This window comes from Grus americana, chromosome 14 (genome assembly GCF_028858705.1).
Source record: "Grus americana isolate bGruAme1 chromosome 14, bGruAme1.mat, whole genome shotgun sequence".
Lineage (NCBI taxonomy): Eukaryota > Metazoa > Chordata > Aves > Gruiformes > Gruidae > Grus > Grus americana.
Window position 1 is genome coordinate 9720602 of NC_072865.1, and position 22329 is coordinate 9742930.

Sequence of the window (22329 nt, forward strand, 5' to 3'; positions counted from 1 at the left end):
ACGGGAGCAAAGCACCTGTATATTCATTTTGCTGTGACGACGACACAGTTCAGAGCAGTACACTCCTGCGACATGGCAGATTGCACTGGGTAAACACCTTTGTATACAACAAATTTGAGAAAATATTTCATATTTATACAAAACACTGTCAAGCCTCATAATCCACTTTCACAGGTCTTCTCCAAAGAAGACTGCTTGCCATCAAGGCTAAAATTACACCCTAAGTTGGCTTTAATAGAACAGGGGAAATTAATAATGGGGATATTAAGTATGTTAACGTACACACATTTGCTAGTATAATCAAGCACCTACTTCTGAAAAACAATTACAATAAGGGGACACTTTAGTCTGACACCCATTACAACCCAAAACTGTATTGGATAAAAACAGTTATAATCTTCTCACTTATTTTTAATCCATATTAAAACCCGGATGAAGCATCATGGGTTTGACCCTTGGTTTAGTTGCTGTCTAAATGTTACTGAATGACACAATGCCTCCTGATGCCCTCCCTGCCTGGGCCTGCCCGCCACTTTGTGAAGCGCTCTGAGGGATTCTGCTTTACCATGGGACACTGCATTGCACCTGAGTGAGATTCGAAGGACTAATGACAAACATTTTCTCATAGAAATACACTAAAGGCTCTAGTTGTACTTCGGCATCATTTGACAAGACAGCAAAATATCTAGAAATTCAGAGGACAGAAGAAATTATATCTAAAGAACATTTCCTTTCCTTGAAAAATACCAGTGCTATTTCTATAAAAAATATTAAAAGCAAAGACAAATGCCACATTTGAAAGTAAGGATGCAGGCAAACAGGAGATGCATATTTTCCAGTAGACCTAACACACTGTAAAGAAGTAAACCCATTTAATCTGCCAGTAGCAGCTCGAAGTAAACAGAAAGCAGCTGAGTTTTGCCAACAGTACATGGCTAAATCTGTCATAATCTGATGAAAACCATAGATCTTAGTGAAAGGAACTAAGGAAGATTTTTCTTTCAAGCTTGTCTCAGGCTTTATCTTAAAATACACATGGTGTTTGTGCGTATTCCAATATCCTCTCAGTACAACATATGGTATGGCGTAGCAACCTTAACCCTGAATTTATTCTCTTCCGAAGTTCAAAGGGTAAGGAAACAGCCTAGAAAGTCCAATTCTTCAGGATTTATTTTGGATTTTTAGGTAGAGAAATCTCCTCTGCCATTAATCGAACACAATTTAAATGTAGTTTTGACTTGTTACTCCTTAACTCTTTAATTAGAAATATCCCTGGGACTCCTTTAAAAAAAAAAAAAAAAAGTAGCCTGTAGTCCCATGCATACACTCACAAATCTATTTCACCAGTTTTTATAAGACAATGACAGTGTTCATCTATAAGGCCAATAAAGAATAAATACTGGCACATTTTCATTGACAAAAGCACTACAAATACATGTTACTATTGCAATTTCTGCAGTACGTTCCACCTAAAGATTATCATAAACAATCCAGTCCTCCTGAATCAGACTGCAAGCCTGAGAAGAACATAGGGCAGAGCATGACAAACAGACCTAGAAAACACTTAAAAGCTGTAAGTATGAGAGTACTGGTAAATCAGCAGCATAGATAAAGCCAGGCAGGATACACCTAGCCTCCCGTGCCTCTTGCATATTAATGAGAATCACAGCTACTAAAAGTGGTAAGAGAAATGTGAAACCAAGAAGTAAAACATGCATAGGTTTCAATGAAGAGAATTAGGCAGAGCTCTCTCCTGTACCACAAATATTTAAAGCACTTACCTACTAAAGCAGTCATGAAACGATTCATAGACAGAGGTTCCAAGTACATTGGCCCTTCGTATCCTGATTCCAATTCACTCCTCACATAATCCCTAAAAAAAAATAAACACACAAACTATTAAGATCCACCTGATCAGACAAGCAGCAATTTATTCATTCCACACATATGTAACTTCAGTGTATGTCACAGTCAACTAAATAAATTACAAAAAGCAATATTAACACCACTGTTACAGCAGCCTCACTGATGTAAGAATCTAACAGAGGCATGACTTAAGCGAGAAAAGTATTATCTGTAATTAGACTCACTGGCATAGCTGTAAAAATCCTTTGGGACATCCAAGCTGTTCTTGAGAGCGTGGCCTGAAACTGCTTATTGACAAAGCCTCTTAAGCACCATTCCATTTTTAAGTATCCATATTAAGTGTTCTTCCTAATACTAATTTCTTTTCCCACAAGGTCCATGTGAAAAAAAAATTTGAGAGCTTCACAAAGAAGTCTTCCAATTTAATGGTTACAGTATTTTGCACCTAACAATCTCTGCACTGAATTTAAAAAATAGGTATGAAGGGAAAGTGACATTCAGGAACAGAGTTGCTTCATAATCCTTTTATCCAACATGATTTATAAGTTCACCTCTATCCTGGGAAACTTGAGGGACCAACTGGACAGATTGCTATTGACAGATACAGCGAGGTAGTCTGAAAATCTGACAGGATATTTGGAATTTGGTTCAGAAAAGGTTGGCTAGGAGAGTGGGCTCAGGCAACCAAAGAAAAAGATAGGAACCTGAGAAGATTGGGCATTTTTCTGCTGTTGGTGATCATCCATCAGCTCTGCCTTCAAGCAGGCTAACATATGTAACAGCAATATAACTCAAACATGAACTTCACACTAGGAGCAAGCATTCTGCACTTTCAGAAGGTGATCCTGGAACAGCACAGCAGTAATTCTCCAGTGGCTCCTTAATCCCCTGCCACAACATAGCAGGCAATACTTATGACCCTTTGCATCCAGATCTCCATCCAGCCCCTCTTTCTGCCTTGCCCTGTGACCCTTCCTTCCCTGCTCCTGGGACGGCGGCTGCTGCACCCTTGTTAGGACACTACCAACTCTGCCACCAGCAGCACAACTAAGCCTGAGCTCGTATCTGGCTAATGCTGTCCAGTCATTCATGTCTAGCTGCATCACGTCCTGGGAATGCCAGACAGACACACTCAATCTGACCCTGCACGGAGCTAGCGGAGTCTGCTTGCTCGAGGGGCATAGCACTTCATTTATTACGTATTTATTTATATCAATGAGGCAAGCCACACTTGCTGGGAACAGATGCAGTCAAAGCAAGGCAAACAGTACCGGAAACCACAACCAATACAAGAATTGTTCTTTTTTATTTCAGTACAGAAAAAAAATATGCAACTTGGTGCTGCTGGAAGCACTCACTTCTCCCCAGAAATGTGGAAATATACCCTTCTTCTAGTATTAGCTTCCTACCCCAAACTAAGGTATTCACATTTTCATTTGCAAAAAATCTCTGGAATTTAAGACATAAATCTCAAAATACTAAAACAAACACTTCAAAGCCTGTTCTTCATAGCTGACAGCCCTGCCTACTCACTGCAGCTTTTCAAGTGTCATAGTGTATGCGAGGTATGTTGAAATGGGTTCTTTAGACTGTAACCTACAATTAAAAACACATGAGGATTGAAAAGGCACCTAAGATGACTGATTCTAGATCGAACTTTCCCCCTTGTTATCAAGGTATAGCTAAGCACAAGGGTTTTTTTGCACCTTCCAACATCCATACGGATGTAGTCTTTGGGACAAAGTTGGGTATTTTTTTAATTTATTTCATCTGAACCTGCAGAAAGCGCTTTCTGAAAGCATTAGCAACACAAACAGGATAATCCACTAGAGTTACAAGGGGAGAAAAAAAATAACATGTGCAACATGCTGAAGATGGCTTTTTGTATTAGTAATATCATGCTCCATCCTCAAATTTAGGGTGAAAACAGTGGCTATTTCTAAACTACTAGAAGGAATGCAGTGAAGACATCAAGTTTCTTCTGTATGTGTTAGGAAACAGGTTACAAAATCATCCAGGCTACCAACTATAGCAAGATGACCTTACATAACTTAGCTAAGCTAAGACATACCAACAAAGCTGCGCTTACAGTTGCTTCTTCAACACCAGGAACGTGCCTGGAGATGACCCAGATTCCTTCAAGCTACATTTCTTGCCATCATCTGATTCAGTCATCTGCACAGAGGCCTGTGCTTAATTCTTTAACTCATTAACTGAGTTTTAGGACTACCAGGAGAAGCAATGTTTTAAGATCTCCTAAATTTTTTAAACAGTATTTGTAGATGATGTCTGAATAAGGAAAGTCAAAGCAATGATTCTCTTATTACCAGTACAAACACAAGGATCTTTTGGCACAGACACCAATCAGAAGATGCCTCGAACAGCTGCAGTGCCATACAAGATGCTGAGAAGAGCAAGTGCCTGCACTCAATTTTGGTCAATTAAAGCTGTATTAAGCTGCAGCTTTTACATCTGAGAATTGTTCACTTTACTGCAGCAATGTAAGAAAACAAAAATGCTAAAATCATTATTTACTAGTTAATTAAATGAAACTACATTATTACTTTAGAAAATTAGGATATAAGAATAAAGCTTAGATCAGATGCCCTGCTGTTCATTCTGTAGATTCCCAGCCTGGTTTAATCAAACTGCTGGACTGTTAACATATACTCATGGACAGCCATGACTAACGCTGCTCTAAAAAGGTAAAGAAATACAGTGCTTCACACATGACCATCTTTTGTTACTGACAGTGCAGAAAGGTCTTCTGTTATTAAAAATATGCTTTGTAATTGACTGACATAAGGCACAGTGGTTATCTGACCTAATTGACTCATACTGCTGACATTTACTTTGACTGATTAATCTCCGCCATCAACATCAAACACACACTCACATAGGTTTTAAATGTCTACAGACATCCTTAAAATTAAGTGTATTTTAAGATTATCCCTAAGAAACAATTAAGTCTCTTGCTCCCCCTCATATTTTCATTCGAATCTCTGTGAGGCTCAACACTTGAAATATAATCATAACAAAACTGCAAAACATGAAATAAGATAATGATGGAGATTCATTTTTTTAGTATTAACAGTGTGTTTAATTGCATCATTTCTTTTCTGCATAACTGCATCATTTATTTTCTCAAATTTTATTGCTGGAAATGGGGAAAAGTTATGTGATCCCTTTAAGCAAGACATTTGTGCAGCTACATATAATATAAAACCAGCATCCATTTTCTTTGTCAGGAGCAGCAGGATTTTGGTTTTTAAAGCTGACTTCTTTTTCTATAAATAGTGTGTTATCTCCACCCAAATTGCCAGGTTAACGTGCTACATACAAACATAGCATCTTCTTGGACTCTCCAAGTGTTCATAAGCATTAGCTGATCAATCTTTACACATTAAGGTAATTCTAAGTCTTGCAGATAAGGAAAAAACCCACTTAAGTTAGGTGACTTGTCAAGGTCACATAGACCTGAAGTCAGAGCCTAACTATAAAATTCAGATCTTCTTATTCCCAGACTTGCAGCTGAACCGCAAGCTATTTCTGGGGTGGAAAAAAAGCACTGAAAGCTGAAGTCTTTCAACAACTCAGAATTTCCAGGACACTGCAGAGTCACAAGTGCCAGCTGATTCTGGTCTTGTTCTATAATTTGCATTAACCAAACTGGCCTCAATATGAGACCTCTTCATCTGTCTTAAATAGCATCCCAACTGGTAATGCATGCAAGCAATTCACTGGAAGTTTTCAGCTCTAAACAGAATTATTAACAAAAAGCACTCAGGAACAGTTTGCACATGTAACTACTGTATGTCTCGTTATCATCAGTCTGCTAAACAGAAACATCGGTTGGAATTGGATAGCTTTGACAATAAAAGGAATAGCTCCACTAACGTTGTATTTGTGTGTTACACTTTACTATTTTCTATATGAAAACTAATGGGATTCAAAAATTCTTTTGAAAAGCTAATCCAAGTGTCACTCCCCATGTTATACAAAGGCTGCTGAAAACCCCTTGCACAGTGCTTGCTTCCAAACCAAGCCAGTCTCCTATCTAGGGAATGGGTAAGCTCACTCAAAAGTGTTAGCAACTACATTTGCTTTGCAAAATAGCTAGGGAATACTGCTGGACTATTTGAATCCAAGACATCTTTTAATTAAATATATTTTTTTTGTGCCAGATGATGCAAGATTTAATTAAAAGTCTTTATTAACTCACTCCAGAAGCGTCAAATAGAGAAAGTTTAGTACGAATATGCCAAACAGTCCAAGCAATAGTTACCTAATATTTCAATGTAAAGTTTTAAACCTCACAAACCAATAGAAGTTACAATTCACATTACATAACCAAACAAAAAAAGCATTGAAAAATCACACATAGCGCCATCCCTTAATGTATCAACCAAAATCCGTATCGTCTCCCTTTCTTTTAAAAAATTTCAAGATACAGAATGGCATAAAGATCTCTAGCTGTAAATGTCCTGGACCAAAGCCCTCTATCTGATGGGTATTTGTTACTAGCTTTACTTTTATTTCAACAGAAGTTATTTAATAATGTTTGGGTTGCTTTTTCTAATAAGTAATCCTTCAACCCTGTAAGAAACACCCACAAACTGCATCTATAAAAAAAAAAATGAGGACTCCCCTGAGGATGATAAAAAGCCCTCTTTCCTTCCTACTCAGGCAGTAAGAGGCCATAATTCCTCTCTTGCACCCTCATCCATTCAGGAAATCATTAACTGCAACTCTGACAGCCACAACAGCAACATGTCAAGTCACCACAAAACCTTCCTTAACACTCCCCTGAACAGCAACATATCGAGTAAGAGATATTCCAGCAAATGCTTTAGAACAATTTTGATGCAGAAATAACAACCTATTACTTCCCTTAAATCAATCAAAAGCACATTTTTAAATGTTTCCCATCAGCAGGCACCAAAATAAATCAGGCTCAAGTCCATATTTTCAAAATTTCCCATGTAAAGCCATTATTGTGATGGCACTCTCTTTGGTTCCAATTAAACTTCTTGTCAGTATGACAGTTTACATTGGCTTTCAACAGATTTAGCTGGAACCAAACACAGATGATCAGGTCTGTCTTGTCCAACTCAAGACAGAACTCCAAGAGTTCTTCAGCCTCTTGCTCTGCATTTTAGATTCAAAATGCCTTTCTTTTTGTTTTCGTTGTAAAATATATTACATAAACAAAGATGAATTTAAGAATAAATTCCACTATTACTTTACTTTCACCATCTTCCATATCTCTATTTTCTTTCTCATTGTAGGTGCCAGGAAACTAAAAGTAATGTCCTGTCTGCTTTGTAGAATGCTCCAGTGTTGAAAGCATGTTAGTCGAGCCATTGAGTAACTCAGATTACAACATCGGAGGCCATGTTTAGTCTTGCGGTAAGCGTTTTCTCTTCTCTGATTAATGGGCATTACACTCTAGTGAAACGTAGCTCAAAATTCCTTTTAAGTCAATGAAAATACATCATAACTACCTGACTGCATATTTAATTCTGTAAACTGTTTCAAGGCAAAGAACAGCAAGAAATATTTAGGTGTCTGACAGAAAAAAGGCCTCCACAAGACCAGATCTATACCATTTATACAAGATATTAACAAAGTATCAGCGATTTTTCTAATTCCCAAACCAAGCTAACAAAATTAATCCATTTATTCTTACCTGGAAATTTGGTGCCCAGCATAAAGCAGCAGTGCAGTCAAAAAGTATAGGTAAAGCTGAACCAGGTGTTGCCGTGGTAAAGTTAGGAGCACAACACTTAAGATGTAACCTGCAACAAAAAGCAGAGGTTGAAATTTTAAAAAAACCCTACTAATCCCAAATTTCTTAATGTGAATTAACATTCAAGTTATTCAGATCTCTTTAACCACTTTTGTTTTCATTTCCCTCTCATCAAAGCACAAAGCACAAAAAACCTGCCACTTTTTTTTTTTCTTTCCCCAGGGACAGAAATAGCTCTACCAGCTTCTGTAAGATGACAATCTAGATCCATGGTATTTTAACAAGACTTAATTAACATAACCTATGTAACAAAGGGAAAACAGGCCTAGGTATCCCTCTTCCTCCAAGCGAAAGCAAGTTTCAGTGTCGCAGGGAAAAAAGCCTATCCATCCAACAAATTCAGACAATTGATGTAAAAAAATCCTTTTCTTCAAGCAAAGGACACAGAGAACACCTTTCCATGCCGATTAACATTACGCATTTTAATTCTTCCACTATACCTTCATGGTTTAAAGACACTCTGCACGTCCACTATTTGAGATGGGGATGCACAGGCTGTTCTCCATACTAGCAATATTAAAGCACATTCAAGCTATCCGTGTTGCATAAATTAAGGACAAGACTCAGCACAGCCTAAGATTTGTAGGCATTTACACCAGCAGTTCCTTCACTTCTTGTTAGCATTTAGTACGACTGTGGAAAGAGCCGATGCAGATACAGATTTACTCTTCAAAAATATAGCCTGGATGCTCAGCAGCTGCTCCAACAAGCGGAACACTGATCCTTGTTTTCATGCCTGCTCTCATTAGGATACTTAAATAAAGCAGTACTTTGAAGTCCACAACTGGATGGGACATGCCCATCCTCTTCTGCTTCCCAGACAAACTCTGCAAGTCAAAAACCTGGCACATGGTGGCCTTTGTAATATGTATTTCCAAGCTCTCCATCACAATGCAGTGCACTCATGCTCTTTCTGAAGGTCAGGTTAAGTACCTGGCTCCGAAATCCATTTAGGAAAAAACCCAGCAACAGGTAACAACTTCCCTGCAACTAAGAACAAAACACTATAGAAGAACTTATCCTGACACTTACAGCTATACCAGTCACATTACATTTAAAGTTTCATCCATCTATTCAGCAACACCGGGCACAGCCTTTTTAACTGAGTTAATTTATACTTTGAGCTTTTTAAAAATACTTAAGAAAAGAATGTAACTCTAGATTAAGCACTCACAAGCAGCGGGACAATCAGCTACTATAAAACAGTCTGGGAACACAGTATGTTCCAGTATTTGAAAAAGATACCATTTCAGAGTCAGTCAATATTTATGTAGAAGTATTTCAAGGCTACTTAATATCTGCCACCTTCAGTAAGCCACCTCTGTAAAATTCTACCAATAGTTAGGTCTTCAAGAAGGTAACTCGCAACATGCTCCTAGAAAATGCATCAGACCCACAGTATGCCAAAGATCAGTTCAGATATAATAGATGACAGGAGTGGCAACAGACAGACAAATACAAATATACAATTTACATATTTAATTATTCATGTACTTTAATAAGTAGATGTGACAAGTTGCACATTTGTCTGAGGACGTGCCTTTTCAAAAGCCAAAATAATTGATAGTTTCTTTGATTAAAATGTATCATCCAAGTCACCATCGCTAGTTTCTGTACAGTATCCATTCGATCATTTACAAAAATGATGAGAGGATGGAACACCTCTGCTGTGACAAGTGGCTGAGAAAGTTGGGGTTCTCTTAGCCTGGAGAAGAGAAGGCTCCATGGAGACTTTACTGCAGTCTTTCAGTACTTAAAAGGGGCTTATAAGAAAAATAGGGACAGACTTTTTGATAGGGCTGGTAGCAATAGGACAAGGGGTAATAGTTTTAAACTAAAAGAGAGTAGATTCAGAGTAGATATAAGGAAGAAATTTTTAACCATGAGGGTGGTGAAACACTGGAACAGGTTAACTAGGGAGGCTGCAGATGCCCCATCCCTGGAAACATTCCAGGTCAGGTTGGACAGGGCTTTGAGCAACCTGATCTAATTGAAGATGCCCCTGCTCACTGCAAGGGGTTGGACCAGATGACCTTTAATGGTCCCTTCCAACCCAAACCATTCTATGAATCTGCGACTTATTTTGAGGTTTTTTTAAGGGGCCTGAAACCCAGCATTACAACAGTTTCCTTCTAGCATCTGTTTTATACAGAATAACATGCTTCTCATTAATACAACACAGATGTTCTACATTGTCAGTTTTCTTAGCAAACACCTGTATTTTATGGAATTTATCTTCTCTGTTCACACCTTCCTTCCACCGAATATACCAATGACAAGAGCAGGAACTCCTCAGCAGAATCTCCAGGAAGGCATTTAACTAGTTTGCACCACACCAGAGTATCACGAGCCAGTTCCAACAGCTCTCACACCATCTGCAGACGTTCTTAACACCTCAGCTCTGCTTGATTGCCTAGTTAGGGACAGTTTTCCCTGCAGAACAACCCACGTGGCACAACCATGTATCATTCCAGCACACAGTCGAATCTCTCTAAACCCCTCCTTCTCACTGTAGCCCGTGAGTCACCTTCAGGTGGAGAACTAAATGGAGTTTATTATGCAGTTTTTTATTCCTCTATTACCCTATAAATAGTCTAAGAATACCTGTTTACTGTATCTGCATTTAAGCTCTGCCATCTTCTTTACCTTATTCTATCACATGAAAGCCTGCTTCTTGGCCACATGATGATGTACTTGAGCGGTACTAGGATAATTTCTGTAAAAGGAAGACATTTTAGAGGGCAGTAACTGCACTCCAACACAGCCGTGTTACACAGGAGTATTTTAGAAGTGATTTAAGATCATTATTCTCTACATGATCACAACTTTAAAATATAGCAAGCTACATTGAAGGAGTGAAAGAGAAGTCTACATACAAATCAAAAGATGAGAAGATTATGATCACATCTGTGCCGTTTAAACAGAGGGCTTCCAAACAGGACAGACGCTTATAATACTGCACAGGAAAGCAGCACAAGACAGCCAAGGTTACTGCAGAAGCTTGAGCAATGAACTCCACCGCTCTTGAGTTTGGGCTGGAATTTAAATGTTCACTTTGAAGCAGCGATTTGCTCTAATCGTTAGATTTTGAAGAGAGGGAGAAACATTTACCATAGTTCCCTTTCACTCTTTCTTACAATTCCCTCTTGTGACTTGATAAGAGAGAGATTTCGACACACTTCATACTGCAATATTTGCATTTTTGCTGCAGAGGCCCTATTCCCAAAGTGGTACCAACCTCGTTTTTATCAACAATGCCTCCGCCAAAAAAAAAAGGGGGGGGGGGGCAAATAATTCATTACCAAACTGTCTCATTGCAGAAGAAAAGAAAGACAAGTTCAAATTCAGACATACTAGCAGTAATATTCTACTCCCTTCGTTCTCACCCAGACAAATGATGTAATTAGCGTATGGCGTAAACGAGATTCTACTTCAAAACAAAGAGCCAGGAAATGAAATTTCTCACAGCAGCTTTCTCATCTAAATCATTACGTTCTGTTTTCATTTGCACCTCCCCTGTCAGAAGAAAACATGATGTGGGGAACATATATCCCTTTGGAGAGATTCTCTATGCACAAAGATTTACAGTTTGAGAAACAGTGATCTGACTGGGTAACCTTTAGACATGGGTTAACAGTAACTAACACCCACTTCCATCCAAAGCTTTGGGTTCTAGTCTGCATCGAGCACTCCCCTCCCTTGATTTAGGCCATGCATGCTATCGCCACTCTTAAGAATTGGTGTACTGTCCCTTGTAACTCACCAAGTACACTTCTGTTTAAGTGTAAGCAGCAGGGTCAGTGAAGCCCAATTCCTGCCCTGGTAAAGAAACCGTTCTAACACATGTTTAAAAAAAAAAAAAAAGATAAAGACAAGAGAGAATAAACTCTTTTGTGAATACAGTTGTGCCCTAGTGCTAGGCCACCAAGAAACAGAATTGCACCCTTAGGCTTCCAGCTATAAGAAGCACTATAGAAGACCCATTCTCCCAACCTTACAAATACACAGACCCACCACTCAGGAGCACATGGAAGCAGAGAACTTCTACTGTCTCTCCAGCAAGACAGTAAAGATTTAGGCCCCACTGAAGAAAATAAACTGTGAAAGCAATAATAAGCAGAAAAGCTAAGTTAAACATTGCTAGACAAGAACAGAAGTATTAACTAGCTCATAACCTCATTTACAACTTGTTGATTCAGCTAGATGAAAACCTCTCGCTGTGCAATGCTCATTGTTACAGTAAGCAGCAGCTTACAGATTGCCTTTCAGCAATCTCTCTCTATTTTTGTGCCACCAAGGTGTTTCCCAGCTTCTCTCACCCCATATTACCTCTTTGCAGACTCAGGTGTCTGAGTTTTATTGACATTGCTGCATACAACAGAGGCTTCTGGAGCACGATCAAAGTTGCAACCCCTCCTCTTCATTAAACATTTTAGTGCTCATTTGCATGATTACAGATCCCTTGTGTCCACTTCACATTATTACTCAAAGTTTCCTGCAGGTTTAGTCTAAAAATGAGAACTCTGCACATGAAAGAGTTCATAACGTTTCTTAATAAAACCACAGTGTCTCTTGGATACTGTTTCTGCAGAGGCTTGCCAAGGAAACGTTGCCCCTAAAAGAAAACCAGCTGTTTATGCTGGATACTATAAAGTGAAGAATTCAAATCTTTCAGTGCCAGGAAGTAATAGCACAATTGCTTGGATTCTACCAGGAAATTAATTTGGGGGCAATTCCCTATTTAATTAATAGGGAACTTCCCACTTCCCTATATTCTCTGAGGGTCAAGGGCCCATCCTGCAATGACTTGCAAAGCGGCTCATTGTGAAGCACCAGTTGGTGTACCACAGAATGCCATCAAAACGCATGTGTCTCCCAGCTCCATGCAGGATTGGGGCACTACTGAGCCATTTCATTTCAGCCTTGACTGCCCTCATTTCGGTTTATTCAGAAGACTATCTGGCCATAACATGAAAGTATCAATAACACAGGACAGACTTCTGAAAGACAGTATTTGATATGGCAGAAGTATTATAACAACAATTGGCACCTTTATTTTCAGTGTATATAATTCTCAGGATAGCCAGCCACCAGACTTGTTGCACAACAATTTACACAGAGATTTAATAAATTGTCTATGTCCAAAGCATCTGTCTCAAGGGTGGATGACTTAAGAGATATGCTTTAGAGCTCACAGTACTTAAAGGCATGACGCAGAAGTTACCAGGAGGATTCTGTGGCTTGTTCACTGGAGGCCAGCTCAAGCCTAGAAGGAACCCCAACAGCCACTTATTTTTAAGTCTCATAAAAGGACAGACAAAAAACTTTTGTACATCCTCAATTCATATCAAGTACCCTTTGAAGGATAACTCAGCCAAACAGGGTGTTCTGAATTGAGTGGGACAGCTATGCTGTCGTCCTGAGAGCGAGACCAGTTCTTCATCTGCTCTGTTACAAAGGCAACATCATACAGAACCTCTGCCGCCATGCACAACGGGTGGCATCAAAGGTGGCTCCAACACATGGCTCACACAACATTCACTCCACTGAAATCAAGTTAGAAGCCAAGCCATTCGGAGAGCACTTAATGCCAAAATCCCAATCAGTCTCAAGCAGCTACCAAGACACGAGTACTACCACCACAAAGGGCAGCTTTCATCTAGCCCGTCACACCACTGCTAAAGGAATACCTGTTCGAGGCAGCATAAGCATAGTGGGCTTTAAGATGTATTGTGGTTTTGGGGAGTGATGTCTTTGCACGGCAATGCCAAGGTACACCTCTTCCTCACCCTCCCACCCAGAGCTGCCCAAACAGATGTTATTTACTCCAAGAAGTTTTATACTTTGAGCTAACATAGTAAATATTTTGCCCTACAGAAAATATGTTGGAAAATTAGTTCTAAATTGAGAAAGCACACATCTAAACATACTTGCACACTAGGAAATTAGTATTTACGCAGTCATGGCACAGTGCAACTATAAACAGAGATCAGAAATCCTATTATCAACATCTGCACATCTCAGTGAAAATAATGCCAAAAAAACAATTTACTTATTACTGGGGTACTGCCACCAGTATCAACAGCTGTTCCTTAAATTTTTAAATGCATAACAGATTGGGCACTCTAAGTATAAATAATCCAAGAACGAAGTTCCTTACAGAGATGGACTTGATGATCTTCGAGGTCTTTTCCAACCTTAAAGATTCTATGATTTGCAGTATTGTCTGAATAAATAAAATGGACTTTTGATTCTAGTTCTGCCATATGATTCAGAAGCTCTTTCTATAATACAGCATACCTAATGATGAGAGTTCTGGGACTAATTACAATCACAAAGAACCTGAAGAATACTGGAAAAGAACACAGAAGTGGAACTGTAAAAATACAAACAGTCACAATACATTCTAAATTATGAACACAAATTGCTATGTGGTCATGAGACAGGTACTCAGAGTGAAGCAAACCTCAAAATGTTAAGCATCTCCTTTCAAGCAAGCTGCTATTGGCTTTTTTTTTTTTAAATAAAAAGTGATTCAGGTTGCCAAAAAGAGATAGCAGCTTTATGCAGAAAAGTTACCTGAAAGTATCCACATGCTGAGAAAACTGCTTAGTAAAAGCCTATGGCACTGTGGAAGCAGTATAGGAATCGGCAGCCTCTAGAGCTGGAAAGAAAAAAAAAGGGTATGCTATATTTTGAATATGGAATACTCTCTTCTGTGTCTGCCAACCACAGCATTTTATCCAAGAAGAGATTATGAAGACATAGCAAGTAATTTTTTTAAGAAATAAAGGCCAAGTCCAAATCATAAAATTGCATTTGGTTAAAAATGGCTACAGGTTAAAATAGTAACACTCACAAAATAGTTCTACTACCCATTTATGTAAATGCTGCTGGCAGGAGGAAGACAGAAAACATGGGACAGCAAACCCAGAGAATCTGAGCAGCACTTCGTCTTTGTATGCATTATGTGCATTTACACATTTAGTCACGCATCCTCTTCTCACAATTTTGGGAAATTTGTTTCTGGAATGAACCGACTGCTTCTTTCTTCTCACATTGAAGCTTCACATGGCACTTTTTACTGTGTTTGCATCAGAGTACTATATCTTTCCTCTTAAGAGAAAAAACACCACAAAAAAGCGATCCAAGTAACAGATCCTCTAATTAATGCACAAGAGCTTAAAGAAAAGTGAGCAGACCAAAGCAGAGAGCAATCAGCAAACACAGTATGGCAGTAAATTCGGAAGGTTTCTCCTCCCTCAAGCCTCCCTTTTAAAGGTAGCATTCACAAGTAGCTCACACCTAGCAAGTGATGTGACCAAGCGATTAAGATAATAATTGCACAGTTCAGGAAACTGTGATTACAAAAGGGTTGTGAAAGATGACGCACCTTCCACCTATGCCAAGTATTTAAAGTTTCTGTTCTTCCCAAGAATTTATTTTTTTTGTAATGACAAAGAATACAGTTTAAGATAGAGAACTGTTGTTATTTTTATTTTTAGGTAAGAAAACACCATGTATTTAGTGTAATTCTGTGCCTCTATCGTGACAGTGACTTAAATTCCAAGTCTGGCTATGATTACAGGTTACACTCGTGACTCTCCTCTTCCCATCTAGCTCAGAGTATTTACCAGTTAGCACAAATAGCGTTGCTTTGCTCTTCAAAAAGAGGAAATTACATGGTTTCACCTGTTTCTACCTTCCTCATCAAAACAGCAAAAAAAGAAGTGACTGTGTTCTCAGAGCTACTCTATGGTGCAGAAGAAAACACTGAAGTCTGACAGTAGCAGCATGCTAGTCTACCCTAAAGAGAGGTTTGAGCTAGAAAGCCATTTTAGCTAGTACAGATCTTTCCTGAAGGAGAGGCTACTTCAAATTTATACGAAACAATTTTAATGAAATCTTAATGACACCACATTATAGATGTATCAGTTACGGGCAAAAAAGCTGGTTTGCTTTCTAAGCTTCTTTCCCCCCAGATCCTTATAGCCAGTAACAGACAGCATATCAACTGTCAGAATTATATCTGGTAATACAGCACACTGCACACAAATTTATCACATGCTACTCTTCAGCCAGACTGCCTGTATGGGTTATAAAAAAAAGAAAAAGATTAAATAGGATGACTCGGAGTATTTGGGAAAGAGTCCTGGGACAACACTACTTAATGAGAAGATACTCCTCAACAGTCCAGGAAGAACTACAGAACGTACTTTCAGTCACAGGTCACATTTTGAAACAAGGCTTGTAATTCAGGATTTTTCAATACTCATTAAGAAAAGAAATATATGCATATATATTCTTGTATTTAAAAAGATGGCATGAAAGAGCCAATTATAGAACCAAGCCTTCCATGTGACTCCTTTTAGAGTACCAAAGAATTTTTACTATTTTTAGTATAATTTCTCGTTGAATATCACTAGTAGGTATGCTTGAATTCGGGCTGCAACCCCATTTTATTTGATTATTGTCTGTTTTTACAGATAGCCAGTACATATGGTAAATTAAAAAAAATTAAAAAATCAAGTACACAGGTCAACTCCTTTTAATCCCAAGCATCTCTAGTAATTTTAGATTGCCTTCAATAAATTATCTGGCAAATGTCCTGTAAGATGTACTAAAAGTACTTCCAGAAAGATACTAGGTGGATGAATCAAGTTTTAAGCTTGAGGAGATTGTGTGACCATCAGGTATGAATTTACACACATACAGAACAAAGTTTTTTCAGCCAGACACATTCCCAAATGTTGCTTAACTAAGTTTCTTTTTTAGGCACACCTGACAAATCTAGGAAAGTTTTCAGAAGTAAAAAACAGTTTTAATTGTGATGCTAGAAGATAATTCATATGCAGGAAAACATATCATGAAATAAAGTAACATAACACAAACTTTATACGCAAGAGCTAAAGTGCACATTGAAGACTACCAAACGCCATTCACAGGCCTTTTATGCCTGCTGAAACAGTAACCATAACGTCATTTGACAGATAAAGTTCACAAACACAATTACTGTGCAATTTTTCCCATTTGAAATTAATCTGTTTACATTCAACAATTCTAACCAGAAATTTATCTCTGCTGTTTGCATTGCTTTCTGCATATTTAGCTAAGTTGCATGCAGTTGAACTTGTGGCTGAGTAGTTATCAAGACTGAATATTTTCCTTTGCTAAAGCAGATAAAGGCGTTTGATGAAAAGATATAAAAGGCAAAAGCTTTATCAAAGGAAAAATTGCATCCTAGAGGCTTTTATTACGTTCTCAGTACTGCTAACTGGAACACGAATCACACTGTAACGTACATCACTTGATCAAAAACAATCGGCTTTTCAAAATTTAAATCAAATGGATGCAAGAAAAGATATTCCTGGTAACCCCCAGTTCTGAGCAAGTTTCCAACTTTGGATCCTTAGTTCCAGGAAATGGTTCACTATACCAAGATTGGTAGAGTTTATTGATTTTTATGCCTCTCTTATCAAATCATTCCTTGAGCACCTGCCCAAGACAGACGCATCCAATTTCCTAAGATGCTAGAAGCAGTTCTGTGATATGGTATCTTACACAGCCCATATAAGGAATTCAGTGATTGTTTGATATTGCAAAGCTGCCACAGCATTTGCTGATACTGTGTTTCCTAATTGCAAATATGAACAGTGGATTTTTTCCCTGAATATAACAGATTAGCATATTGAAATATATCCATGGTATTTATTTAAATTACACACTGGCCGTTAATTTCCCCCAATATATCTTCAAAGAACCTTGATTTCCCAAACTGGTGAAAAAGTACTTTGTTTTCCTTACAAATCCAATTCATATATTTTGATACATCATTTTAATTAAGGTTATACTGTAAACTGATGCAATGAAATCTATATAAAATCTTGGGTAGGCATACAAATTGATTTAGCCTAGCCTCACACTAACACAGCTTAAAAAAACCACCAACCACCAAGGAATTGAAACAAATCAACTTTATTTGAAAAGTACTAGCAAGTTTTGTCACTGAAAATTGTATGAACATTTTTTAAAACAAGCAACTTGTTTGATGATTTAGAAGCCCTTCTTGATCAGCAACTACCAGTTGGATGGGTAAAAGTACAGACACTCAATATTGTAACAGCAAAAAGTAAAATAACTGCTGAGTGACAGTGCATCAGCACAAAAGCACTACTTGTATGAGGAGCACAAAGTCAGAATCCACTGGTTTAGTACTTAAAATGGCATCCAGGTGATAAATACTTTGCTAACAATACCTACCCTCTCCGTAGTGCTTTTTATTGGTGTATCTCAATGTACCTAATCAAGGACAAAGTTATCAAATGACTATAAAGATGGGCTGAGTCACAGCTGGAAACTACCCACTGACATCTTGATAGCCAATTGCACAACTTCTAGTTCTGTATTAGAAACTGTTCTGATAAACTGATTGCTAAGAGGTACTTGTGCGCATACAAGGGCATGAGAAAACCAGCTGTAGTTACATACCACCATGGTCCTGCATCACATTCACCAGCAACAAACAAGTACTCTCTCCCACAAACATAGGAAAAGGGCATAGAACTGTTAACACCAGCTTTTTGCACTAAAAGTACATTGCTATCCCAGCATGAGTATAGTTGAGCCATAACAAAGAAAGCCGCATGTGTTTTTAATGGCAGTAAATAATTTCTAGACAATAGACATTTAATAGATTAAAAAAGAAAAGTCACATGCCAACACTTCTGCAGTCAGGATTAAAACCCTGGACATGCTACTTCAAAAAAACACAGTCCTCTAACTACTTAACTAAAGGGTGTTTCCTTTAGCTGACTGCAGTACATCTTTATCCTCCAAAGCCATCTACAAGGAAGAAACACTGCAGAGTGGGAAAATTATATGCTCGCCATTTCTCTCCAAGCTAGGCAGTACTCATGCACATCCTCGCTGGCTATCAACCTCAACAGCCTGGATCCAATCCCTAATTAACCCCATGTGCAGTCACTAGATGAATCACATACCCACCTGGAGAGCACGTCCCAGAACAGCAATCCTTTCATCTCCTAAAAACAGACATCTAACATTCCAGAGCTAGACCTGCAGGCTAAGGTTCAAACCTCAGCTCCCTGAGCTGTGTTAGTAATTTTGTCCATTTATATGTAACACAAGGACTTCTTACCTGCTCTAATCCACTCTCAGAATATATATGGTTTATAAGGTTGTAAACGGAAGAGCCATATCCATGTGGCAGTGAAAGGTAGCCTTCTGGTGCTATGGTCACAGTCCAAACTAGGCAACCTTTTCCCTAGTCTCTTTAATGGCAATGACATAAGTTACAATACTTCTGGTCTACACAGCATTTCATAGCAGCTTTCTGTCAGACACAGGCCTAAGTCACTGTGCTATTCTTTCAGGGCATCAACAGTGTTTCCAGACACCACTTGTACTTTATTTACATATCAAGACTAAATAACAAAGCTCAGTAGAAGACCCCAGACAAGATTTCTTTACTGCTAACATAAACAGTCCCTGAAGCAGAACTGTAATAAATATATTTTGTGCTATTTGTTGTAATCAATGTACTATCGTGCTATTACAAAATCCTTAAAATTCTTGCAGTAAGCAAAAAGGTATTTACTACATTAGGGTTTTCTCTTGAATACATGTACACTTACCCACATAATGCATATTAAGGGCCAAGTACTTGTACTGGAAGAGAGGGTTGTTGTGCAGGCTACTTCTTTGGATCTGCTGGAAGAACGAGCTGACATCCCATCTGTACAAGACATCCAACAGCATGATGCTCGGGACCCTTAGGGCCACATTTAATACTGCCTCCAGCTTCTCCTTTGCAGCCATTCTCTTCCCTTTCTGTGAATTGGCAGCAGACTGTAAATAGCATAAGACAGAGAAGAGTAATCAGATCAATCTCATTGTACAAACAGCTATTAGGCTTTGTGATCATATGAATGGGGCTTCCTGTGTGGCCACAAATGACTGAATGAATCCAGGAGGACAGCTTCTATTTTTGCTATATAAAGGTCAATTTGCTAGCAATTTTTCCATGGTGATACTGTAAAATGGGGAACTGGGGGAGGGGAAGGCAGGTTAATGACATAATAAAAATGGTCAAAGGGTGTGTACTGAATAAACCTTAATTCTAATTTGCACTAATTTAGCATCCAAGACCCCGGTCAAAAGACCTGGATGTACTAGGTACTACAGAAACACTAACATGGTAAGCTTTAGAAAGCAAACACCAACAAAATTCAGAGACTATCTCCACTTAGCTTAATGCTATTCCTATACCTCTCAAACAATATAACTGATGTAGGAAAAATAGGGTTAAGATTGTACAAAGTATACACCATCTCAAGTATCCTTGACAGTATGTTCTGAAACTATAGTAACCAGGATAGGACCTCTCAATGGACCAAGGATTTAGAACAATAGGACCCTTCAAAGTATTCTTTCCCTATTGTTAAGTATATATAAAATATATCTAGCCTTGGAATAGTATCAAGAAATAGTGTATCCTCAGCAAATCTGTATTGATTATAATACTAAAATGTACACCCCTTTGTGAGTAATGAGCGTGCTAATTAGAGGACCTCCCCAAATGTCTGAAACAAAGTAAAATGCATATGTATGATAAGGGTGGGTGAAAGGTGGATAAGGAAGTTTAAGAACACCAATCAGCTACATTTTGTTACTACAAAAAAGGAACACTTGATGCATTCTGGCTGGTGTTAGATGCCTGGCACCCTGCTCTACAGACTAGAAACAAAAATAAGTATCTTGACTCTGTGCATTGGTTGGCTCTTTGCACACCAGGTGAAGAACTCAGATTTGGGACAACATAACCACCAACTAAAACAGTTCTTAAAACATTTTAAATTCACTTTCTCAGTGCAAATTTAAGTAAATAATTTTCCAATACCTAAACTTTAAAAAAAATCATTTATGACATTCATTAACCTCTACAATTGTATACATTTATGGAATTTGAGGGTTGTGAAAGATTAGGACCAACAATGCAACTATTCTACTCACTTTAATGTAATTCACCACAAGAAGTCATACGAAAAGATCAGTTTCCACATCCTGTCAGACAGTAGCACTGCCTTCAGCTGAGGCTGACAGTTGTTCCTAAATGAAATGTGCTGTTTTAACCACAAGCCACCTGCCCACCCCAGGAACAGCATTCACCAAAGGCTGTGTTTGTGAGCCACCAGTGACGTACACTGTATTAGGGAAGTGCAGTTGAAGTATTCAAGGCCAAGGTGGGTATGACCCAACAAGTTTTTATCCACAAGCAGCCATTCAAACAATAAAAACAATCACCTCCAGCATGATCAGTACCCCAATGAGGTCAGATTTAAGAAAAGGCTCCCAATCATTAAGGGGACAATTGGAAAGAACTGCATCCTGACCAAAGAAACAGAAAAATCTGCACTTGGAACTGCATTTTTTAAATAAAGTTTTACAGGACTTTATTCATATTGTCCTTGTGTAAGTTTCAAAAGTTTTTGCAGTTGTGCAAGTTTTATACTATCAGGCCAACATGGAAGTACAGCATGATGTCAAACCATGCTAATATACAGAAACCAAAAAACCTTCCTGCTTGTACGGAGACACACACACAATCCTCATGTGAAGTTTTATTTGTGTTGTCATGGCTAAGAAGCTACCATAAACTGTTCATGTGAACACCTAAAGCCACACTGACATCTGTCAAGGCATGAGGACATAAAATTAATTCAACTCAAGAAGTCAGGACAGATCAAAGCTGAGATATGGCTCAGTAAACCACAAGTTACATGAAGGGCTGCTGTTTGTCATCGTCTAGCCCACAGTCTGACTTATGTAAATGTGAGCACCTTTTACTGAGCTCTTGCAACAGCTCTACAAACCCCAAAGACATTACATCCGTCCCCTCGCACAGGAAGCGCCTCCCCACTACATTGGGCATCCCACACAATACCAGCATTTCACAATGCTTCCCAAAATAAACTAAAAGGTCAGTCAGACAACTACAAATATTTAGAATGAACAACCAAAACCATTGCCCAAGCAGCTACTACAGAATGCTAGCATTCCACATTTAGTGTGAATAAAAGATGGAGTTTAAACATATGGCACAAACAAAAATTGGGAGCTACACAGACTGTATGCAGAGTTTCACCAGGCTGCATAGCAAAACACACACCTATGCTCAGAACAGTTCATAGGTGCATAGCTTAACCAATTCATACCAAAACATTCTGAATATCCTAGAGTTTTCAAAAATCTTTGGTTTTGCCAAGTTTGCAAAATTAATTAAAACTTTGAAATTAAGCTGTCTCCTGGTTTTTTGCGAGACTACTTTTCCAAGTAGATCAGGGCTTAGGGGTGGGCAGGAACTGACTTACAGTTTTTCACTTTGTCATAAAAAGACCTGTGTAAAGTGATAACAAGCACCTGATTTCAAATTACATTCTCGTAACTGTCAAACCTTTTCCAGTCATCAACAACCAGACACGTAGGACAAGAAGAAAATTTTCACTTTCCTTATTTACTCCAAATGGAAAATTGCATGGACTTCTAATACTGAAAGTTAACTGAGGTTCAGCACATCTAAATTAAGCTGAAAAATGTTGCATCCCAAATTCATATATGCATACTTGAGAATGTAA

At 38.4% G+C, this 22329-nt stretch overlaps 1 protein-coding gene across 6 annotated transcripts in view; it reads right to left on the minus strand.

The window, feature by feature from the left end:
• RNF145 (ring finger protein 145) overlaps positions 1–22329 on the minus strand; it is a 52946-nt gene that overhangs the window by 18512 nt on the left and 12105 nt on the right. For 3 of the 6 annotated variants that reach the window (XM_054841558.1, XM_054841557.1, XM_054841555.1), the window contains exons 2-5: positions 20708–20803; positions 19330–19543; positions 7556–7664; positions 1782–1873 (exon numbers count right to left, since the gene is read on the minus strand). In XM_054841558.1, the coding sequence (XP_054697533.1) occupies positions 1782–1873; positions 7556–7664; positions 19330–19513 (385 nt within the window). In that variant the 5' untranslated portion in view covers positions 19514–19543; positions 20708–20803. Of the gene's footprint in view, positions 1–1781; positions 1874–7555; positions 7665–19329; positions 19544–20707; positions 21819–22329 lie in introns of those variants that run through there. The other 3 variants (XM_054841553.1, XM_054841559.1, XM_054841554.1) reach the window with 2 other exon arrangements.